Genomic DNA, 22,819 nt, shown 5'->3' with positions numbered 1-22,819 from the left:
GGAAGAAGATTTTAGAATAGTAGTTTGATAATTTTGTATTAATAGAATAAAGCATTTTAAAATAATTATTAATGTAGAGTTTTCATCTTAATTTGCATATGGTATACTTTTACCTTTCAGAACCTAAATCACAGCCGCAGCAGCTTCATCAGGGACAATACAGATCGTCAAATACTGAGCAAAATGGAGTAAAAGATAATAATCATCTGAGACATCCTCCTCGAAATGATACCAGGCAGCCAAGAAATGAAAAACCGCCTCGTTTTCAAAGAGACTCCCAAAATTCAAAGTCAGTTTTAGAAGGCAGTGGATTACCTCGAAATAGAGGTTCTGAAAGACCAAGTACTTCTTCAACATCTGAAGTATGGGCCGAAGACAGAATCAAATGTGATAGACCGTATTCTAGATATGACAGAACTAAAGATACTTCATATCCTTTAGGTTCTCAGCATAGTGATGGTGCTTTTAAAAAAAGAGATAACTCTATGCAAAGCAGATCAGGAAAAGTTCCCTGCTTTGCAGAGGCAAAAGAAAATCCACTTCCTCAAGAATGTGTAGATTATAATAATCAAAAACGTGGGAAAAGAGAAAACCAAACATCTATTTCTGATTATTTTTATGACAGGAAATCACAAACAATAAATAATGAAGCTTTCAGTGGTATAAAAATTGAAAAACATTTTAATGTAAATACTGATAATCAGAATCCAGTTCGAAGTAATAGTTTCATTGGTGTTCCAAATGGAGAAGTAGAAATGCCACTGAAAGGAAGACGAATAGGACCTATTAAGCCAGCAGGACCTGTCACAACTATACCCTATGATGATAAAATATTTTACAATAGTGGGCCCAAAAGAAGAACTGGGCCAATTAAGCCAGAAAAAATACTAGAATCATCTATTCCTATGGAGTATGCAAAAATGTGGAAACCTGGAGATGAATGTTTTGCACTTTATTGGGAGGACAATAAGGTATGGATGTTTAAAGATACTATACACTAATATTACTAAATGTTACATTCTAGTGGGACTTTCTAGAAGCTGTCACTTTGGAACTATGAGTTTTTTCCTACTATTGTACCTGTTTAAAATATTTGAACAAATTTATAGATATATGAAGGATAAACAAAATATTTAATATTTTTATGGATGCCTAGGGACAATCTATCTCATAAGATTTGGTTAAGTTCAGTTTGGTTTTAGCTTACATGCCAGAAAAATATTGTAAAAGTAATTGTGTGAGGTTAAACTTTATTTTACTTATCATCAGCTGAATTCCATACGTTTGCTTTTCATTCTGGTAAAATTACGCTGATCCACAAGGAAGAAAATCAGTTGAGTGGCACAAAATGAAATTCTGCAGATTTTCAGTTAAAGAAAATAGTACACATTCAGCCTACTTTTTAAAAAAGTTAACATGTAAGTTAGTTATTTATCTTGTAATGATTTAAAAATTATTAAACCATCGCTTCTCAGCCTTTTGGCTAAGATCAAGTGTAAAAATTATTAAACCAATTTTTAGTTTTATATTGTGGCTTAAGGGAAAGAGAGAAATTGTAGGGGAAAGGAGGAAGGAAAGACAGAAGATGAGGGCAAGAAAGAGTATAGTGGGTCAAGTAAAAGCCTAGCCAAGAGTTAGAAGTCCAGCACAGTGAGAACAGGAAAGGGAAAGAGACAGAGAGATCATCAGAGAGAAGGGGACTTGGCACGTTTTTTTTTTTCCTTCTGCCAACCTGCTCTTCTGTCAGCTAGTCTTCTCATCCTTGAGGGCTTGGCTCAAACCTCACCTCCTAGAAGAAGCCTTCTTTGACCTGCCCCATACTTCTACTTACATTATTCTCTTAATCAGTACCTTAATCACTTTTTAAAATCTATCACAACTTGTAAATATTTTTTGTTTTGGTTCTTGAATTGGTATCTCTTTGCACTATGATGATATTAAGTTCCCTGAAGGCTGGACTCTATCTGGTTTTCGTCTGTAGTCTTGCTTCTTTCATAGTATAGGGACTTCATAATTATTTGTTAACTCTGTTAATTAGTTAATTGTGGAGAGAGCACTTATAAAAGTAGGATGGTGAAGGGATGAAGACAATAGCAAGGTAATAAAAATGTGTGTAAGGGAGTTACAGAGCAAAGGGTCTGGGAGGATGTGAGAAGCAACTCAAAAGAGGAAAAATATTTTAACTAATTTTTTTTTTTTTTTTTTTGAGTTGGAGTTTCACTCTTGTTGCCCAGGCTGGAGTGCAATAGCATGATGTCAGCTCACTGCAACCTCCGCCTCCCAGGTTCAAGCAATTCTCCTGCCTCAGCCTCCCAAGTAGCTGGGACTACAGGAATGCACCACCATGCTGAGCTAATTTTTTGTATTTTTTTTAGTAGAGACAGGGTTTCACCATGTTGGCCAAGCTGGTTTCAAACTCCTGACCTCAGGTGATCCACCCGCCTTGGCCTCTCAAAGTGCTGGGATTACAGATGTGAGCCACCGCACCAGTCCAAAATAAATATTTTATAGGTTGCAGTTGATACAGTAAGGGTGTGCCTATGAGAGTGTGTGGCTGAAGGGAATAGTATAAGTAAAGGCAACTGAAGATTTCAAGGAATTGAAATTCACACTAGGGATTTGGGTGGATCCTTTATTTAAGGATTCTATAGGATTTGGGGTCAAGAACCAGACCTTCTTGTGTTCATTAAATAATGAGGTATAAGCAGAGTGTTAGATGTTGCCTGCTGATAGAATAAGGAGTACAGAGTGAGACAGCTAGATGGCGCAGGCTTTTAAGGTTTTTGTGTGAGTGGGATGATGATTGTTTAGAAACAGCGTCTCTGTCACATCTTTACTTAAGCCTGGAAGGAAAGGAGGAGACAGCACTGTGTGTCTTTCCTTTTTCTCTGGAAAAGCAAAAGCCTGGTATTCCCAGGAATACCAGCAGATTTGGAACTATTTCATATGGCCACTTCCTGGCTATTAGGAAGGCTTGAAACGCAGATGCAGGTGGTCTTCACTATCCAGATTCTTATTCTTCCAACTCAGACCACTTACTTTCCAAAATTCAGAAACTATTTGTTTTGAGTAGTGGGAGATTCATTATATTTAGCTATTTTTCCTTCATGGTGGAGGCAAGAAAAAGTGAAGTACTTGGAAATCAGTGTTTATTGAGCCAACAGTAGCTACCTTAGAAATAATAGTCACTATATCTGATGCTCCCATGAGAGGTTAAGATGAGGATGGAAAAGTGTTTTCTGTATTGGATAATGTGGGGTTATTGGTGACCTTGACAAGAGCAGAAGTAAGAGATTGGAATTCACCAAGAAATGTTCAGAATGTTTGAAAGGCTTAGTAAGTGACTCTAGCTTCATTTCCATAGGAGAATATGGGAATTTCAGGGAAATTCTTCTTCCTTTAGACTGCTAAACTAGTTCAGCTATTTTTTCCTTAACTGGAACATTACAACAACTTCCATATTGATTTCCTTGCCTGAAACTTTATTCCCTTTAAATTTGTCACCAGTATTGCCACCACTGTGATCCTGGTCTTAGACCATGTCATTCCTTCTAGTTAAAAGTCTTCACTTGTAGAATAAATATAGATTTTAGCCTTTTTATTGGATTTATATCCCAATAAATCCATCATAAGTTGAAAATATCGTAAGTCAAAAATACATATATCTTAGTCATGCTAAGATATAGCATGATTCAGTGTTTGTTTAATTTACCTGAACTGGCATAATTTGGCAACTCAGAACAATTTACAGAACACAGAAGTATGGGGCTAAGAAATAAAGGAAGAGGGGAGAGATCGGAAGGTATAACAAGAACTCTAAGATGAGGAAAATTACAGCATCATGTCTCTAAACTTGCTAACATTCAGACCTGGAAAGGAAACACCATGAATTCACTTACTACCTTTGTAATATTAAATATACTAGATAAAAACCAACTATTTTGAGGGTAACTCATTTTTTTTTATTATTATTATACTTTAAGTTCTAGGGTACATGTGCATAACGTGCAGGTTTGTTACATATGTATACTTGTGCCATGTTGGTGTGCTGCACCCATCAACTCGTCAGCACCCATCAATTCGTCATTTATATCAGGTATAACTCCCAATGCAATCCCTCCCGGGTAACTCATTTTTTAGAAGGATGTGGAAAATATGAATTTTTGTTTCCCAGGGCATTTTCTAATTCAAACCTCTTAAGAGATACTATTATTGGCTGGGTGCAGTGGCTCATGTCTGTAATCCCAGTACTTTGGAAGGCAGAGGCGGGCAGATCACCTGAGGTCAGGTGTTCGAGACCAGCCTGGCCAACATGGTAAAACCTAGTCTTTACTAAAATACAAAACTTAGCCAGGCGTGGTAGCACGTGCCTGTAATCATTGGAACTCGGGAGGTGGAGGTTGCAGTGAGCCGAGATTGCACCACTGCGCTCCAGCCTGGACGACAGAGGAAGGAAGACTCCATCTCAAAAAAAAAAAAAAGAGCGATACTATTAGAGTAGATAGTGTTATACTATAATAGAGCATTCAAATACCCTAGCTTGAAGAAAACATTAACAGCAATTTGTTCTTTGTTTCCATTTCACATTTACTAAGCAACATTCAGACCTACAATTTGTGTCCTGAATAGGATGATCTGTACTGAAAGATTACTGCAATCAGATGTCCTATTCCCAGTTAATTTAACAGATAAATTTTAAAATTGTAGTTATTGGCGAGACACAGTGGCTTATGCTTGTAATCCCAAGACTTTGGGAGGCCAAGTAGAGAGGATCACTTGAGGCCAAGAGTTTGAGACCAGCTTGGGCAACCTAGCAATACCCTGTCTCTGAAAATTTTTAAAAATTAGCCAGGCATGGTTGTATGCACCTATAGACCCAGCTACTTGGGAGGCTGCAGCAAGAGGACAACTTAAGCCCAGAAGGTTGAGGTTGCAGTGAGCTGTGATCATACCACTGCATTCCAGCCTGGGCAACAGTGAGAATTTATCTCTAGAAATAAAGATAAATAAATAAGTAGATAAAATTGTGGTTATTAAGTAAAGCAGTTCCTTGTGAGTATGTTAATATGCATCAGTTCTTAGAGCCTGCTAACACTAAGGAAACTGGTAAGTCTCTGGACTTGCAATGTCTTTAATCCTATAAATACTGGATCTAAGTGATGGACTTGGCTTCTTACCTGACATTCCTACTTCATTCCAGCCACTTATGATGACTGAAACAATGAGCCGCCTTTTTGCAATTTTTTTTTTTTTTAGTCAGATATTTCTGTTTTTAAAATAAATTGCTCTATAGTTATATATTCTGATTAGTATATAAGAATTGTTGGCTGGGCACAGTGGCTCATGCCTTTTATCCCAGTACTGTGGGAGGCCAAGGCAGGCAGATTGCTTGAGCTCAGGAGTTTGAGACCAGCCTGGGCGACATGGTGAAACCCCCATCTCTGCAAAAAATACCAAAAAATTAGCCAGGTGTGGTGGCATACGTCTGTAGTCCCAGCTTCTTGGGAGGTTGAAATGGGAGGATCGCTTGGGCTGGGGAGGTGGAGGTTGCAGTGAGCCAAGATCTTGCTACTTTACTCCAGCCTGGGTGACAGAGCAAGACCCTGTCTCAAAAAAATTAAAAGAATTGTCTTACTAATGTTAGTCAGAGGGTTCCAAAGGTAAGTTTTCCTTCTAAAGAATATTACACATTGGAACACTTTAAGAATTTGCATTTCCCTCAAATATTGCCCTTTATAGACAATACCAATTGTCATATTTAAAACTCCTTTTGCCCCCTCAGTTTTACCGGGCAGAAGTTGAAGCCCTCCATTCTTCGGGTATGACAGCAGTTGTTAAATTCACTGACTACGGAAACTATGAAGAGGTGCTACTGAGCAATATCAAGCCCATTCAGACAGAGGCATGGGTACGTGATACATATTCTGTACAAAGGCATAAACTATTTTGAAGAAAATACATAGCTCTAAAGAATTGATAACCATACAAAATTTGCAAGTGGAATAATATTTTGAATTTATAACTGGCTACCCCTAAAGTAAGATTTGAATTTAATGCTTACACTGAACTACAATAAAAATGAATGCATTGGAATTACTTTTTTTGTATAATGTTTTGTTGTATTATGCTTTGGAAATAGGTGCCCTTATTTACATGTTTGCCAAAAATTTGTACGTGTGAAATGGGTTTTTATGCATATTTTGTTTTTTTCCCAGTTTGTTACTTTGAATTTTACTAAATTATGTCCAGCAGTTGTCAAATTCAAATCTCTGTTGGATATGCATATATCATTTATTATTTTAGTTACAGGTGAAATTAAGAAAAACACTTTAAGTTATATACAATTTTACACTGCATTTACTGCATATATATTGATGTATATATGTACACGTTAACTATAAATTATCTGTTTGCTAATTATTGGATTAGTTTTGTTACCAAATGTTATGTCAAAGCTGTGTGATAAATTTGATGATGTAACTTAGAACTTACTGGCCTCATGGAGTCCATTTTAGAAACAACTTATGTGATTGTATATAGATTGATTCTTACATTTAGGCAAAAACAGGAATACAAGACGTATTAGAATGAGCTCTGTGAAGTTTTTCGTAATTCTTTCATTTAGTTTGTGTGTAGCTGTTAATAAATTTATTGTTATAAGCCAATATCAACAAATATGTTGGTATTTTCCTAAAATAGCAAAATATTCTAGAAAATTACATCATCCAGACAGTAGCTTTCATCACTGAAGGATACATTTTTTTCTCATGAACTGCTTTTAGTTTTGGTCTTCTAAAATTTTTCTGTCATATCTTCAGTGGCACCCCTTCTCCACCTTCCAAAAAGAGAAATAAAATGGCAACAAGAAAACAAAAACTCTAATAGTAGTAATAATGTTTTGGGCCATGGATCTTTATTTTTTGGCTTTTTGTTCTAGAGAAATTGTTTTCTAGATAATTTATTATTTCAGCTTTTACAACATAAGATTACTAATGGCTCAATGTTTAATTAAGAGATTGTTTTCCTAACTCTTATTCTCTAAACTTTAATTGCTCTTTGCCTAAAAACCCCAAATCATCAATATCTAATTTATGTCTTTCTTTTCTTGGAGAAACTTGGTGTAACTATATTTTTACTCTTCCGAGAGCTTCTCATATGATGGCTATTTTCATTTTCTTTTCCATTAATACACACATTTTAATCTAGTTTTGATGATGAAAGTAATTATTTATTGAATCTGTATTTCTAGAAGTTGAGTCCTGGTTTGCTATTTATTATGTTCCCAGTTGTTTTTAGCCATAGCAGTTAAAGATTCAAAATACAATTCTTATGTTGTTTACTTCTTACTTTTTAGAATACTTAATAAGAGATTAATTTTATTCTTCTCTCCCTAAAGAAAAATTTAGTTTTCTTAAGTGGTTTCTTCTCTCCTTCCTTTTGCTGTTCCAGGGTGGCCATAGCTGATGAGCACATTTCTTATTTCTCACTGTAGCTCTTCTATTGAGAGGTGTTTGGTCCTGAAGTGATCATTTTCTTTCTACAGTCAGTGCCTTTTCATATTTCTCCCTTAAGAGTCCTCATTGCTTTATCCTTGATTTTAGGTCTGTATAAACTTAGCTGGAAAATCAATTTATCAGGTGTCACAGCTCATTTAATGATTCTGTTCTAAACTACAGCAATACTTTCATAATCTTTCTGCTTATTTATGAATATTTATCTTTTATTATGTCATTTATTAACCTATTTTCTTTTTCTGCAGTCAACTTAAAAATCTTTTATAAAATATTTGAAATATTTTACAGAAAGAAGCAGGATAGAATCACTAAATCTTTTGGAGAGTCTGGTATTTCTTTTCTCATACTTTTATAATCAAGTGGTTGTTGATGTTTTATGAATTTGCATAAGTTACTATAATAAACATCTCTGGATCATGCACATCATGATCAGCCTTTCTTCTTTATCTGCATAAATAATTAACTTAGTTGAGAGAAATATCTCCTCGAAATATAGAGGCCACCAGCTTAATATATCTCGACCTATTTGTATTTTAAAAAATATTTGTGTGCACATAGATGTCAAAAAACCCTGAAGAAATATAGTCTGTGTTGCTGTCAGTACATGTAATGTGGAGTTAGTATAGCATTCTCTTAGCCCCTGAAAGTATTAATGTTGGGGTCTTTGAGTACTTTTTAAAAATTTTGGTGAAGAGGAAACTATAACAAGTTTTAAGTCAATCAAAAATGTACAAAATTATCAAAAAACAAAACATTCACTCTACCAATAAGAAGGTAACTGTAACTGAGAAATCATACTAGAAAAATTAAAGGGCTGCAAAGCTGCAGGGAAATGGTTAGAGAGGACTTAGCACAATTACACTATGGATTGTGGAATTTTTAATTTTTTAACTTGTGCACTATATATGTGCATTACAATTTTTTTATTGTGAAATGGTATTGTATCTTTTATTAAGATTTATGTTTGTTATTGCCACAAGATTTTGGAGTTTTCCTAAATGTAGCAGTGATCATTTAGTGAAGATTTTTTAAAACTAGTTTGCAGAAAAACAGTCAGAAAAGCCTGCATATAAGCCAAAAGCCTTTGTAGAAAATTAGTTGCTTGTATTGTCTTTTAAAAGTATAAGCATAAATCATTAAATAAAAAGCATTATATATGAAGTGACTCAATGACTAAGTTAATAGCTCGTTGTATGGAAAATTAAAATAAAAATCAAGTTAATACTTTAAATGTAAGTGTTAATGTTTTTCTCATGAAATTTAGAAATTATTTGCCTTAAATTTGTCAGTAGGCCAAATATTTATTTCTCCTTTTCATGTGGATATATATTTTTACTTCCAGAACATATGCACTCGGGGAGTATATTTTTGAAATATTTTGAAAGTGTTAATGTTGGTGTCTTTGAGTACACATTTATATGGCCAAAATGTGTGTTTTGATTATTATTAAATACTAATTTTCTTCAAAATGATTCATTAAACTTCTGTTGTCATCCCTGATTTATTTGTTCTAGCTAGATTTCACCTGTTTTTTTTTGTTTTTTTGGCTATCTTAGGATATTCTATCTTAATGATGTCTTTATTGCAGTGAACTTTCTAGTTAACACACATGAGATGTGTTATTATTTAATAATAATAATATCTCCTCGAAATATAGAGGCCACCAGCTTAATATATCTCTTAGCCCCTTAAAGTATTAACTGGATAAATACTCATTATTAACTGGATAAATGCTCTTATTTATCTCAAAAAATGAGTTCTTTGAACATTGTAGGATTTTTCTTATTTTAGCAAAGTAAATGAAGCATTATGGAGTCTCATGTTTTACTAGTAAAATTACATATGGAAAAAGAAACAGATTTTCTATTTCCTACCACTGTATGAGAAAACTTCAGGGGCAAAGAAAACCTGCTGCTTTTGTTTTCCACAGGCCCTTTCCAAATTGGTTCCTTTAAACCCTAAAACTAATTCCAGGAAACCAGTAAACAGATGCCACAGGCAGTTTGGAAGCTTGTAAAATACCCTGGTGCCGCTGGTCAGGCAAACTTTTTGTGTTGTTGCTTCTGAATTGCTCTCCTAAACCTGGGAAAACATTGTTGGGTCCTCATTTCCATAAATATTCATGACCTGAATTTTATTGAGACTTCTATATCCTAAGAAGTGTTTTAGAGTGTGTCGATATCTAAGCTTTCTTTTTAAAAGTTCATAGTATCTGCTTCTTGGTATCAGGAAATGATCATTGTTCCGGTATTATTTCAACTATAAAAATGATCATTATGTAGGTAATTGTTAGTTCTAAGACCTTAACATACAATGCACATCATCTTGGCCAGTACTTCTGGAAAGTAATAGGCAAATTGTTATTGTCTTTTAGGTTGTCATCTTAAGTGTTTTTCTGTAGAATACTCATTTATTCAACAAATATTCATTATGTGTCTAGTACATCTCTTAAGTGTCGGGCACTGTTCTAGGTGAGGGTATACATAAGTCTATAAAACACAAAAATCCCTGCCCTCTGCACAAAGATAAGAAAGTCATAGTTTTTATTATATGAAACAGACTGAAATATCTGATTAGGGTCTGAATTCTTCTTGAAGCTTTAAACATAATACGAGTACAGAAAATGTTATTTACTGAAGTTTTAATTTAAATAATTATAGATTATTATTCCATATTAGTTTAAAGATAAAATTAATGTGGAAGAAGAAAGCATAACTTAAAGAATTGTATCTCTTTAAAAAGTTCTTATGGCTGGGCGCGGCAGCTCAAGCCTGTAATCACAGCACTTTGGAAGGCCGAGACGGGCAGATCACGAGGTCAGGAGATCGAGACCATCCTGGCTAACCCGGTGAAACCCGTCTCTACTAAAAAAATACAAAAAACTAGCCGGGCGAGGTGGCGGGCGCCTGTAGTCCCAGGTACTCGGGAGGCCGAGGCAGGAGAATGGCGTAAACCCGGGAGGCGGAGCTTGCAGTGAGCTGAGATCTGGCGACTGCACTCCAGCCTGGGCGACAGAGCCAGACTCCGTCTCAAAAAAAAAAAAAAAGTTCTTATATATTTTATCTATTTAAAAAGTAAAATTTGTAGGAGGGGTTGGGTTCTTTTTATGATAATTATGTATATTTTCATGTTACCATACTTTAAAATGAAGATCAATCTCAAGTTTTAGTTTTGAAGTAACTTTGTATACAATTTATTTTACGGTGTCATCCTGGGAAGCACATGTGAAAGTTACCTTTTCAAATTCAAATAATATTAATAAGAAGCTATAAATTATTCCATCACTATTATAATATTAAAAAGAAAAATAGAATCTTCCATAATTCTAATGAGGAGGGTGATGGAGAGTTGTGATACATATAATAATGAGTTTAAAATGAGTACTAAATATAGGTCGTGTTAGTAATTTTAATGGCATAGTTATAAAATTAGGCTCCATCTAGTTTTATTTGATAATAAAATATCGTAGTAGATATTAAGAAGGATAATTCTTGTAAAAACCATTGACCTCAGAGGAAGATTAGAATTATGTAACAGTGTGGTTTTGCCAATTAGTATTTAGTAAACAATACAAGCACCTATGTGACCCAAGTCCAGAAGATTTTTCATTTTTACTGATAAGTTCTTAAATAAGTTAGTGGTTATAATTTTTCATACTTACTGGTTAAGGTCACTGAAATACATCTTCTTCTACCACACATATTTTGGGAAACTTTCACAGACTGCCGTGTGAGCAGTGTTCATTTTCTTTTGTAATATAAACAAGAGTAAATCAGAAAGAAACCGTATGGCTAGTTTAGCGCCATTCAAGAATGTAATTTTCAAATCATGGTACATGGAACTTAGGGATTCCATGCAGTATCTTTAAGCTTTCTTTTAGTAAAGTTTGGTTGTATTAGATGGTGCTTTATTTATTTCTTCCTCATCTGTCACCCAGCCTTTTACAATTTTTGTGGGAGGTTGCGGATTGTACAAAAACACTTTGCTGGAGATACAAGAACTGCTGACACAGAAGGACAGAGCATTTATTAATAAATGTATTCCATATGCATAAATATTACCTTAAAATTTGTTCATATCTAACCCTTAATTCCAAATTCAGTTTGTGATAGTTAAGCCTAATGGAATATTATGGAAAACTTGAGATTTAGTTTTGACCTAGCTATATTATTCAGTGGGGACATTTTAATTGACCATTTAAAATAAACTTAAAAAAATGCTATTTTAATAACCTGTACAAAATATTGTTTGAATTCTAATATCTGATAATAACATATTATGATCTATTTAAATAAACCATATGTAAAAACATATTTAAAAAGTTTCTGGGTATTCTGAGTTTTCCTTTATTGAGCAATGAAAGTATAGATTTTTTTTTTTTTTCTGAGGGTGAAGTAAATCCCAAAGTGAAATAACATGGCAGGATATTACCTAACACATGCCATCACTCTTTTTAAAGTTATTTTAAGAATAATGCAGCTGTTTCTAACTTTAATTACAATTCATAAAATAATTTAAGCCTCAAATTATTTAACTATTATTAAGTGGACATTAGTTCCACTTCATAGTTAAACAAATTTGGAAAATGCTAGATTAAAAATATTAAGTATTAGGTTAGCATAACTATTTGAAAAATCTACAGCATTCTTTTTATTTTTCTATTCTTTCTTTTTCTTTCCTTTTTTTTTTTTTTTTTTTTTTTTTTGAGATGGAGCCTTGCTCTTGTTACCCAGGCTGGAGGGCAATGGCATGATCTTGGCTCACTGCAACCTTTGCCTCCTGGGTTCAAGCAATTCTCCTGCCTCAGCCTCCCTAGTAGCTGGGATTACAGGCACCCACCACCACCCAGGCTAATTTTTGTTTTTTCAGTAGAAACAGGGTTTCACCATGTTGGCCAGACTGGTGTTGAACTCCTGACCTCAGGTGATCCGCCCACCTTGGCCTTCCGAAGTGCTGGGATTATGGGTGTGAGCCACCTCGCCCAGCCCTCAGCATTCTTTTTTTTTTTTTTTTTTCCTTTTTCTTTTGTATATGTGAATAATACCAGAAGCTATTCCATTAATCTTTTATCACCTAAATCTCCCCTTTATTAATGGTAACCTAAAATAGGGACTTCTGAATATATGGCATTGGTTGATTAAGAAGTATATTTACGATACTTTACCTGTATGTCCAATATTATATAATAGATTGAGTTTTCCTTCAGCATAGTCTTTTTTTTTTTTTTTTTTTTTGAGACAGAGTTTTGCTCTTGTTGCCCAGACTGGAGTGCAATGGTGTGATCTCGGCTCACCACAACCTCCGCCTCCCAGGCTCAAGCAGTTCTCCTGCCTCAACCTCCTGAGTAGCTAGGATTACAGGCATGTGCCACCACGCCCGGCTAATTTTGTATTTTTAGTAGAGACGGGGTTTTTCCATGTTAGTCAGGCTCGAACTCCCAACCTCAGGTGATCCGCCTGCCTCAGCCTCCCAAAGTGCTGGGATTACAGTCGTGAGCCACTGTTCCTGGCCTCCTTCAGCATAGTCTTAAGGAAGCATCATGGGTGAGAGTCACAACTGAACGGGGCTGGAATTGTTCAGGCAATCTTATTTTTCTCTCTGATACTTTTGGTTCAGTAGTCCCAAAACTTGTTCTCCTGGAAGTGCAAATTTTATCTTTTCATTTACTTTACTTATAGATACTTTTAAAGCTGTAATTTCAGACTGTACTGAATTTTACCATTCTTTTGCAAATATATGTAGAAGACTTACTAATATACTCAGTGCACAGGAAATAAAGTAGTAAAATAAGTGGATTTGAAGGATATTTTTATCTTATTTCTATGGTCTCAGAGATGTTAGTCTCCTATTGGGCATATACCTTGACACTCATGTCAATGTATTTTAAAAATTTTTCATAAATCTGAAAAGGCATCCTCATTGAACAGACACACACACACCCTGTTTTAGTTTCTGATGAATTTCTGAGCTTCTTTCATCTGCATCTAAAAAAGCAGAAAAATAATGTTGCTCATTTTACCATAGACTTTATTCCCTTTCAGATGGAACTCCCTCAGTGCAGCTTCTCTCTTTTATAGTCAGTGATGGTGAACCTTGATGGTATGGACTAAAAGTGAACTTATGATACATATTTGATTGCATACCATAATGAGTTGTCAGTTGTTCATTCTCTTTTTAAATCCTATGTATATCTCTACTTAATACTATTTCTCTTTAGTCTTACTTTTATCGTCTTATTAGTCATCTCTCAATTTCCATTGTTTCCTAAACATTATATCCTTTTGGCCTTTTAATTTTTAAATTTCTTTTTCTTTTTACCTCTGGTGAGTGGTATCTTTTGATGTATGTGGGCTGCCCTTAATACTGATCTTAATTTATTGAACTTTGCTGGACCTGTGCTGTTTATTCTAGAATCACGTATAATGGGTTTCACTATCATACCTCTAGTAAAAGAGCGGAGTTGATCTGTTTCCCTGTGAGAAATATTCTGATGTTATAGAGCTTCCAGTTCCATTAAACTTGGGAACCACTGGCAAGAGTTTTACATTTTGGCTTGAAATAACTCCTTTAGTAGCCTGTCATTGGCTGAGAGCTCCATTCAGAAGGTAAAGGAAGTACTGCAACAGTGAGTACATTTTATTTGCCTTTAAAAACTCATATAGTTTAATAAGAGTAAACGTAATGAAGAGGTTCTAGTAAGCAACCTAGACCATCATAAGAATACAAAAGTTTTTTTTTTTTTGTACATAATCAATCTTGCCTCGTCCACCTCACTTGGGGTTTTCTAAAGTATGTTCTGAGGACATTAGTTCCACTTCATGGTTAAACAAATTTGGAAAATCTAGATTAAAAAAATTTAAGTACATTTTTTGATTACAGGACTTCTTTGAGTCAATAACAAGTTAATATGTATTTTAAATCTCCGAGAGAGATATATAATGTATGTGTTTCACAAAGTCATTTTCTCATGGAATTTTTTTTTTTCCTGTATAGAACCTATTATAGAATCTCTACAGGAAATACTTGGAAACCATCTTAACTTTTTTTTATCTTTCTGGTTTTCAAATTTCCCATCCATAACATGGGTAAAGATTTATCTCTGGAATACATTGTTTTATAATTTCCAAATCTCTAATAATATGGTATTTTTATGTTATAAATAGAGATTAAATAAATACATAAACAGCAATTTCTCCTCAATCACATTCCAAGCCTCTTCCTTTCTGTGAGTAGAAGATAAAATATATTCCTGAAATTTTGTCCTTTTTAAGTACTTGTGCCATTAGTAATACTATTTTATTGCATACAAATAAAGATTTTATTTTACATATAATTATATACAACTCACTGATCTTTTACTTTTAACTAATTCTGGAAACTTTTATGTATTCACTTTCAGAAATTGTTATTTATGAAGACTCCCATTATAGCTTTTGTAATATTGCTGTCTTTTTTTTGTGATTGTTACCTGATAACCTACATGAAGTTTATATGTCCCAGCAGTGAGGCATTTTCATCATTTGTTTGGGTTTTGTGTTTGTTATTTCACAATAATCTAGTCTAAGCCAAAACGTGAAATTCCTTTTTTTTTTTTGTCATTAAGCTAGCATTTGCTACTAAATCAACAAAAGTGTTGGGCTAGGCATGGTGGCTCATGCTTACAATCCCAACACTTTGGGAGGCCGAGACAGGAGGATCATTTGAGACCAGCTTGAGCAAACATAGCAAGACCCTGACTGTACAAAAATAAAATAAAATAAAAAAGTAGCCAGGTGAGGTGGTATGAACCTGTAATTCCAGCTACTTAGGAGTCTGAGATGGGAGGATGGGAAGATTGCCTGAGTGCAGGAGTTCAAGCTTGCAGTGAGCTATGACTGTACTACTGCACTCCAGCCTGGTCAACAAAGCAAGATGATATCTCTAAAAAAAAAAAAAAAGAAAAAAGTGTCAAAACTAGTAAATTCCATTGAGTATGTGTACATTTTTAAATGGAGGAGAGGCTTCCTAAAAGGCCACAATTTCTACTTTGTATCAACATTTATATTGCTCTTTTACTAATAGGCTACTGTGTTGTCTCTGAAGCCTTTGAATAGTATATTAATTCATTAAAAGCTTGTTATTCAGAACCTTCTAAAAAACAAACTCTTATTAATACTTAACTGCTTTTGATCTCCTGTTCTTGCTTTCCTGATACCAGTTGATAAATCAGATGAGCTGTGGTACTCTCAGATCAAACTCCAGAGCTTACCTGAGAGATCTCAAAGTGAGTTCATGCAAAGGAACTCTATAAATAATCAATAGATGCATACTATAAGTGCTATCTCTTTTAAATCTTGATAGTGTCAGAATTTTAAGTTAGTACATGAACTGGGCTGTTAGCTAAAACAGTGGAAGGAGATCAGTAATTATTTGTTGAATGATGATATACTCCTGGTGGTCACCTTTATTACTGAAAAGTCCTTCTTCAGACATCAAGCTTGTACATGATAGTTTAATATGATAGCTTTTCAACAAATATTCTTTGAGTTCTTTTTGTACCAAAGCTACTTTAGAAAAATAGATTGATCTATATGCTCAAGGGATTAAAAGGATATATGAGAAGTAGAAGGTACGTTTTCTTCCCTTCAGAAGACATCTAATATTGTTAAGGCTACCATGACACTGAGATGATACCAGTCTGGGAACCATTGCTGGCATGGGTCTTGATTACAATTTTACATGATAACAGCATGTTAAATGAATGAGATAGTTTAGGAAGTAATTTGGGAAACCCAATATTGACTTTCCAAAACTTCTGTTAACTTTAAGAACCTTTTATTGGCATGTTTTATCATGTCTGATTATGCTCAGTTTTCCCAGATTGTGTAATTAGGAAATTAGGGTCAACCCTTTTGGTCATGATTATTAAAGAGTTTATTATACAAAGCAAGGTATTAGATGTCAGTTTAATTTTAGTTCAGTATGATTCAAATTGTAAAATTTAAGGACTTGTAATTTTAAGTGTTGGTAACCATTTTTTGGTATCACTTAATGAATGACTTAGGACACTAGTGACCATCTTATCTTGAAAAGACTTAATAAGGCTGAAAATAATGTGGAGAATGTACACTAATACATTTTTTTCTCTTAAGGTGATCAGATAATATAAATATTATTATTATTAGGAAATCCTGAATTTGACCGTCAGTACCCAAAAGAATGTTAGACTTGATTAGATTCTTAGAATATGAAATTGAAGTATTAAAGCAAATGGAAAAAGGAGACAGATCAAGGGGTTGAGAGTATTGGTACTTTAAATTTTCAGTCTATTTTAGGTGAACTGTTTATTCTCTTCCTTTTTGTTCTCCATTTATCTTTTTTCTCTTTAAGCTCCTCCTCCTCATTCTTTTCCTCTTTTATTTTGTTTTCTATGTGAGTGTTTGCCTTTTTATTCATCTTATGGGTGTCATGGGCTCTTATATAGGTTGCATATTTTCCAACCCAGACAGGACTAGTGCTCAAATGAAGTCTGGATAAATAGAGCATTATTTAAAGTTTAGAAAGCCTCTAAAAGCTTTGGGCACAAATGCATTGACATACCTGGTTGATCTTTTGTATGCCCTGATTATTGTAAATGCTTACTTTGTACTTGGCCATACTGGTAGTGGTTCTCATAAATGGAAAGACTTTTAGAGACTGACTTGTATTGGAACTTATTACAAAAAGATCTAGAAATGATAAAGCATTCATCATATATCCAGTCCACTTATATTGTATTCTTTAGAAATTAGCAAGGGAAATAAAATTTCTCATTAAATATGTTTAAAACTCATTGGAAACATAAATAATTAAGATGGGATATTAAAATATATAATTCATTTCAGAAAAATTAAGGAACTAGAGACTAGAAAGTCTAAATTTTGTTATAGAAGCTTAATTATAAAAGGTCATATTAAAAAATTTTAGGCATAATTTAGAAATAAATATAAAATTTACATCTTAAGGTGGTGATGGTACACTTACCTGTTTATTGAAAATATTTAAAGTGGTCATGAAAAGACTGAATATATGACTTTCCTATCCTAATGACTATACTTATATTAATGAAATAATCACTGAGAGAACATGATTAAGATAGGAAAAAAGTGGTCACCGGGCTACAGGTAGATTTGGTGTCTTGATTCTTAGGCAGTTTTCAAAATAGTTTCAAAGTTTTGACAGAAACTGCTAAGCAAAATTTTTAAGCAAACTGCTTTAAATAATTTTCATTATAAAAAATGTTTTAAATTCTGAAATGAGAATTACTATGCTTTGAGGTTCCAATGAATGTCACATAAATGGCAAATTATAACCAAAAAAATCTCATGACATTGTTCACCACTTTTGCCATTCTTGAACCCAAGGCTGAAAAACATTTTCAGACATTGTGCTTTATCCTGAAAGGATCTGGTGAAAAGGGATCTCTGAGGTGAATATCTGCTCTGCTTGGACTTTGAAAGAAGGGGAGAGGGTAAGGCTGGTCTTGGGCAAATTACTTCCACCTCCCTTTTTGCCCCTGCTTCAGCTCCAGGGGAGCTGGAAATGCACAGGAGGAGTCAGAAGACCTGGGTTCGAGTCCTGGCTCTGCCACTTACTACCTATGTGACTTTGGGTAAGTTACCTAATATCTCTGGGTGCCAGTTTCAGTACAGGATTGTTGTGAGAATTAAATGAGCTATGTAAATGTGCTCTATAAACTCCCAAGAGCTATAGAAATATAAATTCCTATTATCATAGGCTTAGCCTTCTTCTCCCCTATTCTGTAGTCTATTGTCCTCAAATATCCCTTTTTAAAGCAAGCCAGAATGACTTAACTCCTTTTGCTTCTCCCTATCTCCTCTTCATATTGGAAATATTATTTCTATCCTCGGTCTGATTAATCATCAAGTATTCTAAGAATGTAAAACACAGTTGATTAAATTAATCTTCACTATAGAGAGTGGATTATTATGACCCCTTCTTAACCTTCCCACTCTCACCTTTCTTCTTTAATATTCCTTAGAAACATCAAAGAATCTCTAATGCATGAAAATTCAGACAGTGTTGAGGAGAAAGATTTTGGCAGAGGAAAGTCCCTTGAATCCTGTTTCTTAGCTCACTGCTCCATTAGTTAGTAAGGTTGACTGGGAAAATGGTTATATAAATGTACCTGTAGTCCATTCCTTTTCTCTATGGGAAAGGAAATGCAAATAGTTCAGAGTTAAAAGTTCTTCAGAGGTCTCACTGAAAGCTTAACCTGAGGAGTATAGTAGAGAGAAGAGATAAGGAATTTGGTGGCTGTTTGGTCAGTGCTTTGAGTATTATCTGATTTGCCTCAGCTTCTCAGAAATTAAGTCCTAGCCCACCCTCAGCTAAACTAAACTTGAAATTCTATCTTTATTGGGTGCTCAGTTTAGAGAGGGTGCTTGCAGCTAAGGAAGAAAGAGAACTTGCCTTCTGGATCACACGTGGGTTCTGATCAAGGGATTTTTATGAGGGCATAAGAAGAGCTTGTCGCTCTACTTATTCCAGTCCTCTCCAACAATCTAAGAATGCTTGGTCTATCTGTAAATAATAGTAATAATAGCCACTTACATGAGCCGCTTGCCATTAATGCCTAATTACCATGGAACATAATAACAATTACTCATATCATGATTAGATTAACATTATTAAAGATTTTTTTTTTTTTTTTTTTTTTTAGCCTTGAACCATTCACTTATGCTCAATATGGTTTCTTGCTGAAGTAGCAGTGTCATCTTTCGTAACTAAAAATTAGAGGAAAATATGGTAGAAATGAAATGCAAATTGAGACAGTAAAATACACTTTTAAATTTACCAACTAGTGGAAAAAATGAAATTATAATACTTGTGCTGGCAAGGATGCAGTGATATGGGTACTCTTATACATTGCTGACGGTGCTGAAAATTAGTATGATCCTTTTGATTATTTTTTCCCGACACTTAAAAATGTTCATAACTTTTAAACCAGTACTCCCATAGTTGTTAATGTTCTCCTAGGGAAACAGTAGAAGAAGAAAGCTAATCGCTGGGAGATTATCATTGTAGGATTATCATGATAGTGAAAAACCAGAAGCTACCTAAGCATCCAACAGTAAGAGAATGGTAAATTATCATTCATCTGCTGGATGAACTATTATACAGCTGTGATAAAAAAGATCATTACAAAGGTTGAATGAGAAATATATATAAGTGAATAAAAGCAATTCATAGCTTGAATAAGAAGACACTCAAGGTAGTGTTGTTTTAGAGTCAAGTCTCTGGGTATGTGTATTCAATTTCATAAACGTTCTGTAATTTTGGATTACATTTTACTTTTAAAAAGTAAAAGCAAACAAAATTAAAAGAGAAACATGTTGTGACAGATCATTATTAGTTTCTAGTTGCAAGAAAAGTTTAGTAACAGTTAACCCCTCAGCCCATTTTCAGTAGAGGTTCTCATTAAGAACCTGCCATTTGAAAATCTGTGTCATCATAGTGACTATATTATTGCCCTAGGATGTCAGCAAAATTCAGTATTTGAAAATGCCCTATAAAGCTGGTTTTAGCTTCTGCTGGAAACATTAATATAATCCTAAAAATATTGATAATGTTTCAGGCCTTCTAGAGCTCATCTTTATGCTAGAGATTAATACATTAAATAGATTGAAATGTTAATTATATACTTGAGCATTCTAAGACACGTGTGTATGGGTGTGCACATGTATGTGCACGTGGACAAATGTGAGATATATCAGTCTTTAAAAAGTTGTGATATTTGCTAAATGTTTCCTTTGCGGGCTTAGTAAGGAAAGTAAGAAAAAAGGTAGAAAATAATTTTGTTTAAACTTTTGTTTAATCTCATGAGGCTTAACCTATTGACTTATCTGTCTATTATTGACCATTTTATGGAAAGAGATTTTTCTAACATGGAGCACAGTTTTAAATGAGAAAAAAAAATGTTTTAGTGCTCATCGTATTTTTTTCATGAAAGTTATAAAGTGTTGTCCACTACTAGATGTGAATTATAAAACAAAATCCAAATAGGAAACCAAGTAATCCTATTAAGAACATACTCTTATGCTAATATAATTAATTTGTAAACTACCATATAATAATCTTGTTGTGGCATTGAATAGTATGCCTGCATCATGAACACTTGATCTCTTTCTAATTGGTACCATGCCAAAATATTGGTAAATGTTCAAAGAAGAACCTAAACAATTTATAGTGTGTCACTAAGAGTAGAGAGAACTTAGAAAAATAGTCTGTTTCAAAGTTTATGCCACCGCATGTAATAACACTCATTAAATGAAGAAACAATACTATGAGGTTTATCAAATTATGAAATTGATGAACATCCCATTTAAAAAATGTATTCTAGTGATAAATTCTTTGGTAAATTTAGGAACTTGCCAATAAAGTATACAGAACAGAATTATTTGTATTCTTCTAAGCCTTTGAGGATAAATATTTTGGAACATGCAATAATGTGAAGAATTTGGTGTGAAAATATTTGTATTAGTGAATTTTAGTGCTTTATTACACTTTTCTTCTCAATAGTCTTGTTCTTGGAGGAGTTAATGCTCCATGTCTATAGATACAAAGAGAGGGAACTTGCATGAATTTTATAAAAACGATGACTGTATTTGATAAGCTGGTAGGATTTGTCTTAGTAAATAGGTTGCCTCTGGGTTCCTTTCTTTGTTGTAAGAAAAATGAACATTTTGCTAATGACAAGATTCATAGTCTCTTTTTAGTATTACATTAGTCAAGTAATCCAAATGAATTATAAAATAACTTTGTAAAGTGCCAATTAAGAGCTAGTTTAGCACTTTGTGTTAGGTTAACTCACTGGGATAAAATAGTCAAATTGAATGGCTCAAACCAATAAAAGAAAAACTGTTTATGTTGTTATCTGGCATTATAAAAAATAAAACTTTACATTTGTGAAGTAATAGTGATAGCTCACTTTATTGAACTATTGAACACTCAACTTTGTACCAGACATTATTCTAAGCTCTTTTACTTAAATTAATTCATTTAAGTATAGGAGCTGCTTATGGATACTACAGCCATTTTGGGATAGCTCTTTCTGTCTGTTGAATGAGAGTAGAAAGTATTGTGGATAATTTGTGTTTGACAGTAGGAACTATAGCATGTAAATTATATCTACTTTGTTTTACTAATTTCATTATGTGTTTAAAATACGAGATGGAAAGCACTTCCTTTTGGTCTACTTATATAAACCTTTAAGAGTTTAATGTGGTCAGTCTAATCCTCTTCTCTAGCCTCTGTATCCACTGGGATATATGGAAAGAGCATGAATTTTAGAGTCCACCATACCCTGGGAAAGATATAGAATATTTTTTAACTTTAGTTTTGTTTTCTTCCGTGGCAAATACCTATAAAAACATGTAACCTCACAGGATTATCGTCAGGAACATAAGAATTATTCAGTAAACATTTTGTTAGGTCATTGAATGATTGAAATGCTTGGCACACAGGTTGTTATTGGTTCTATTTCTCTTGTTTTCCTTTAAGGCTTTGGAAATAACAGTCTCTTTTATTGTTCACCTCCTGAAAGTAATGCTTGTTGACCCTTAATTGCAGCAGCAGCCACTGATTGAAATTTCCAGATCAAGAGTTGAGTATCCATTCCAAATTACCTCTCTAGGAAGTAAACCCAAACTGCTTATTTGCACCACCCTTTTCTTCAGACTAATTCCTTTTCCTTTTATTTTATTCTGTTAAAATTTTCTGTTCTGTTTCAATGTGTATTAGTCCGTTCTCACACTGCTATCAGCATAAAGATACTACCTGAGACTGGGTTAGTTATTTTAAGAAGAGGTTTAATTGACTCACAGTTCTGCATAACTGGGGAGGCCTCAGGAAACTTATAGTATGGTGAAAGGTGAAGGAGAAACAAGCATTTTTTTCACGAGGCAGCAAGTAGGAGAGTGAATGGGAACTGCAAACACTTTTAAAACCATCAGTTCTCCTGAGAACTCACTCGCTGTCATGAGAACAGCTTGGGGGAAACCATCCCCATGATTCAGTCACATCCTGCCAGGTCTCTCCCTCAACATATGGGGATTACAATTTGAGATGAGATTTGCGTGGGGACACAGAGCCAAACCATATCTTTCCGCCCCCGGCTTCTCCCAAATCTCATATCCTTTTCACATTTCAAAACCAGTTGTGCCTTCCCAACAGTTCCCCAAAGTCCTTAATTCATTCCAGCATTAACTTAAAATTCCAAATTGAAAGTCTCATCTGAGACAAGGCAAGTAAGTCCCTTCTGCCTT

The 22,819-nt window shown here is 34.1% G+C and overlaps 1 protein-coding gene and 1 pseudogene across 4 annotated transcripts in view; both read left to right on the top strand.

The window, feature by feature from the left end:
* The window catches only part of TDRD3 (tudor domain containing 3), a 186,540-nt gene that overhangs the window by 141,446 nt on the left and 22,275 nt on the right, over positions 1-22,819 (top strand). For all 4 annotated transcript variants that reach the window (XM_033177599.1, XM_033177596.1, XM_033177595.1 and 1 more), the window contains exons 11-12: positions 121-971; positions 5,783-5,908. In XM_033177599.1, coding sequence (XP_033033490.1) covers positions 121-971; positions 5,783-5,908 — 977 coding nt within the window. The remainder of the gene's footprint in view (positions 1-120; positions 972-5,782; positions 5,909-22,819) is intronic.
* On the top strand, positions 1,464-1,532 carry LOC117063783 (annotated as a pseudogene).

This window comes from Trachypithecus francoisi, unplaced genomic scaffold, assembly GCF_009764315.1.
Source record: "Trachypithecus francoisi isolate TF-2019V2 unplaced genomic scaffold, Tfra_2.0 Lachesis_group18, whole genome shotgun sequence".
Classification (NCBI taxonomy): Eukaryota; Metazoa; Chordata; class Mammalia; order Primates; family Cercopithecidae; genus Trachypithecus; species Trachypithecus francoisi.
This window is presented reverse-complemented; position numbering and strand designations above follow the sequence as displayed.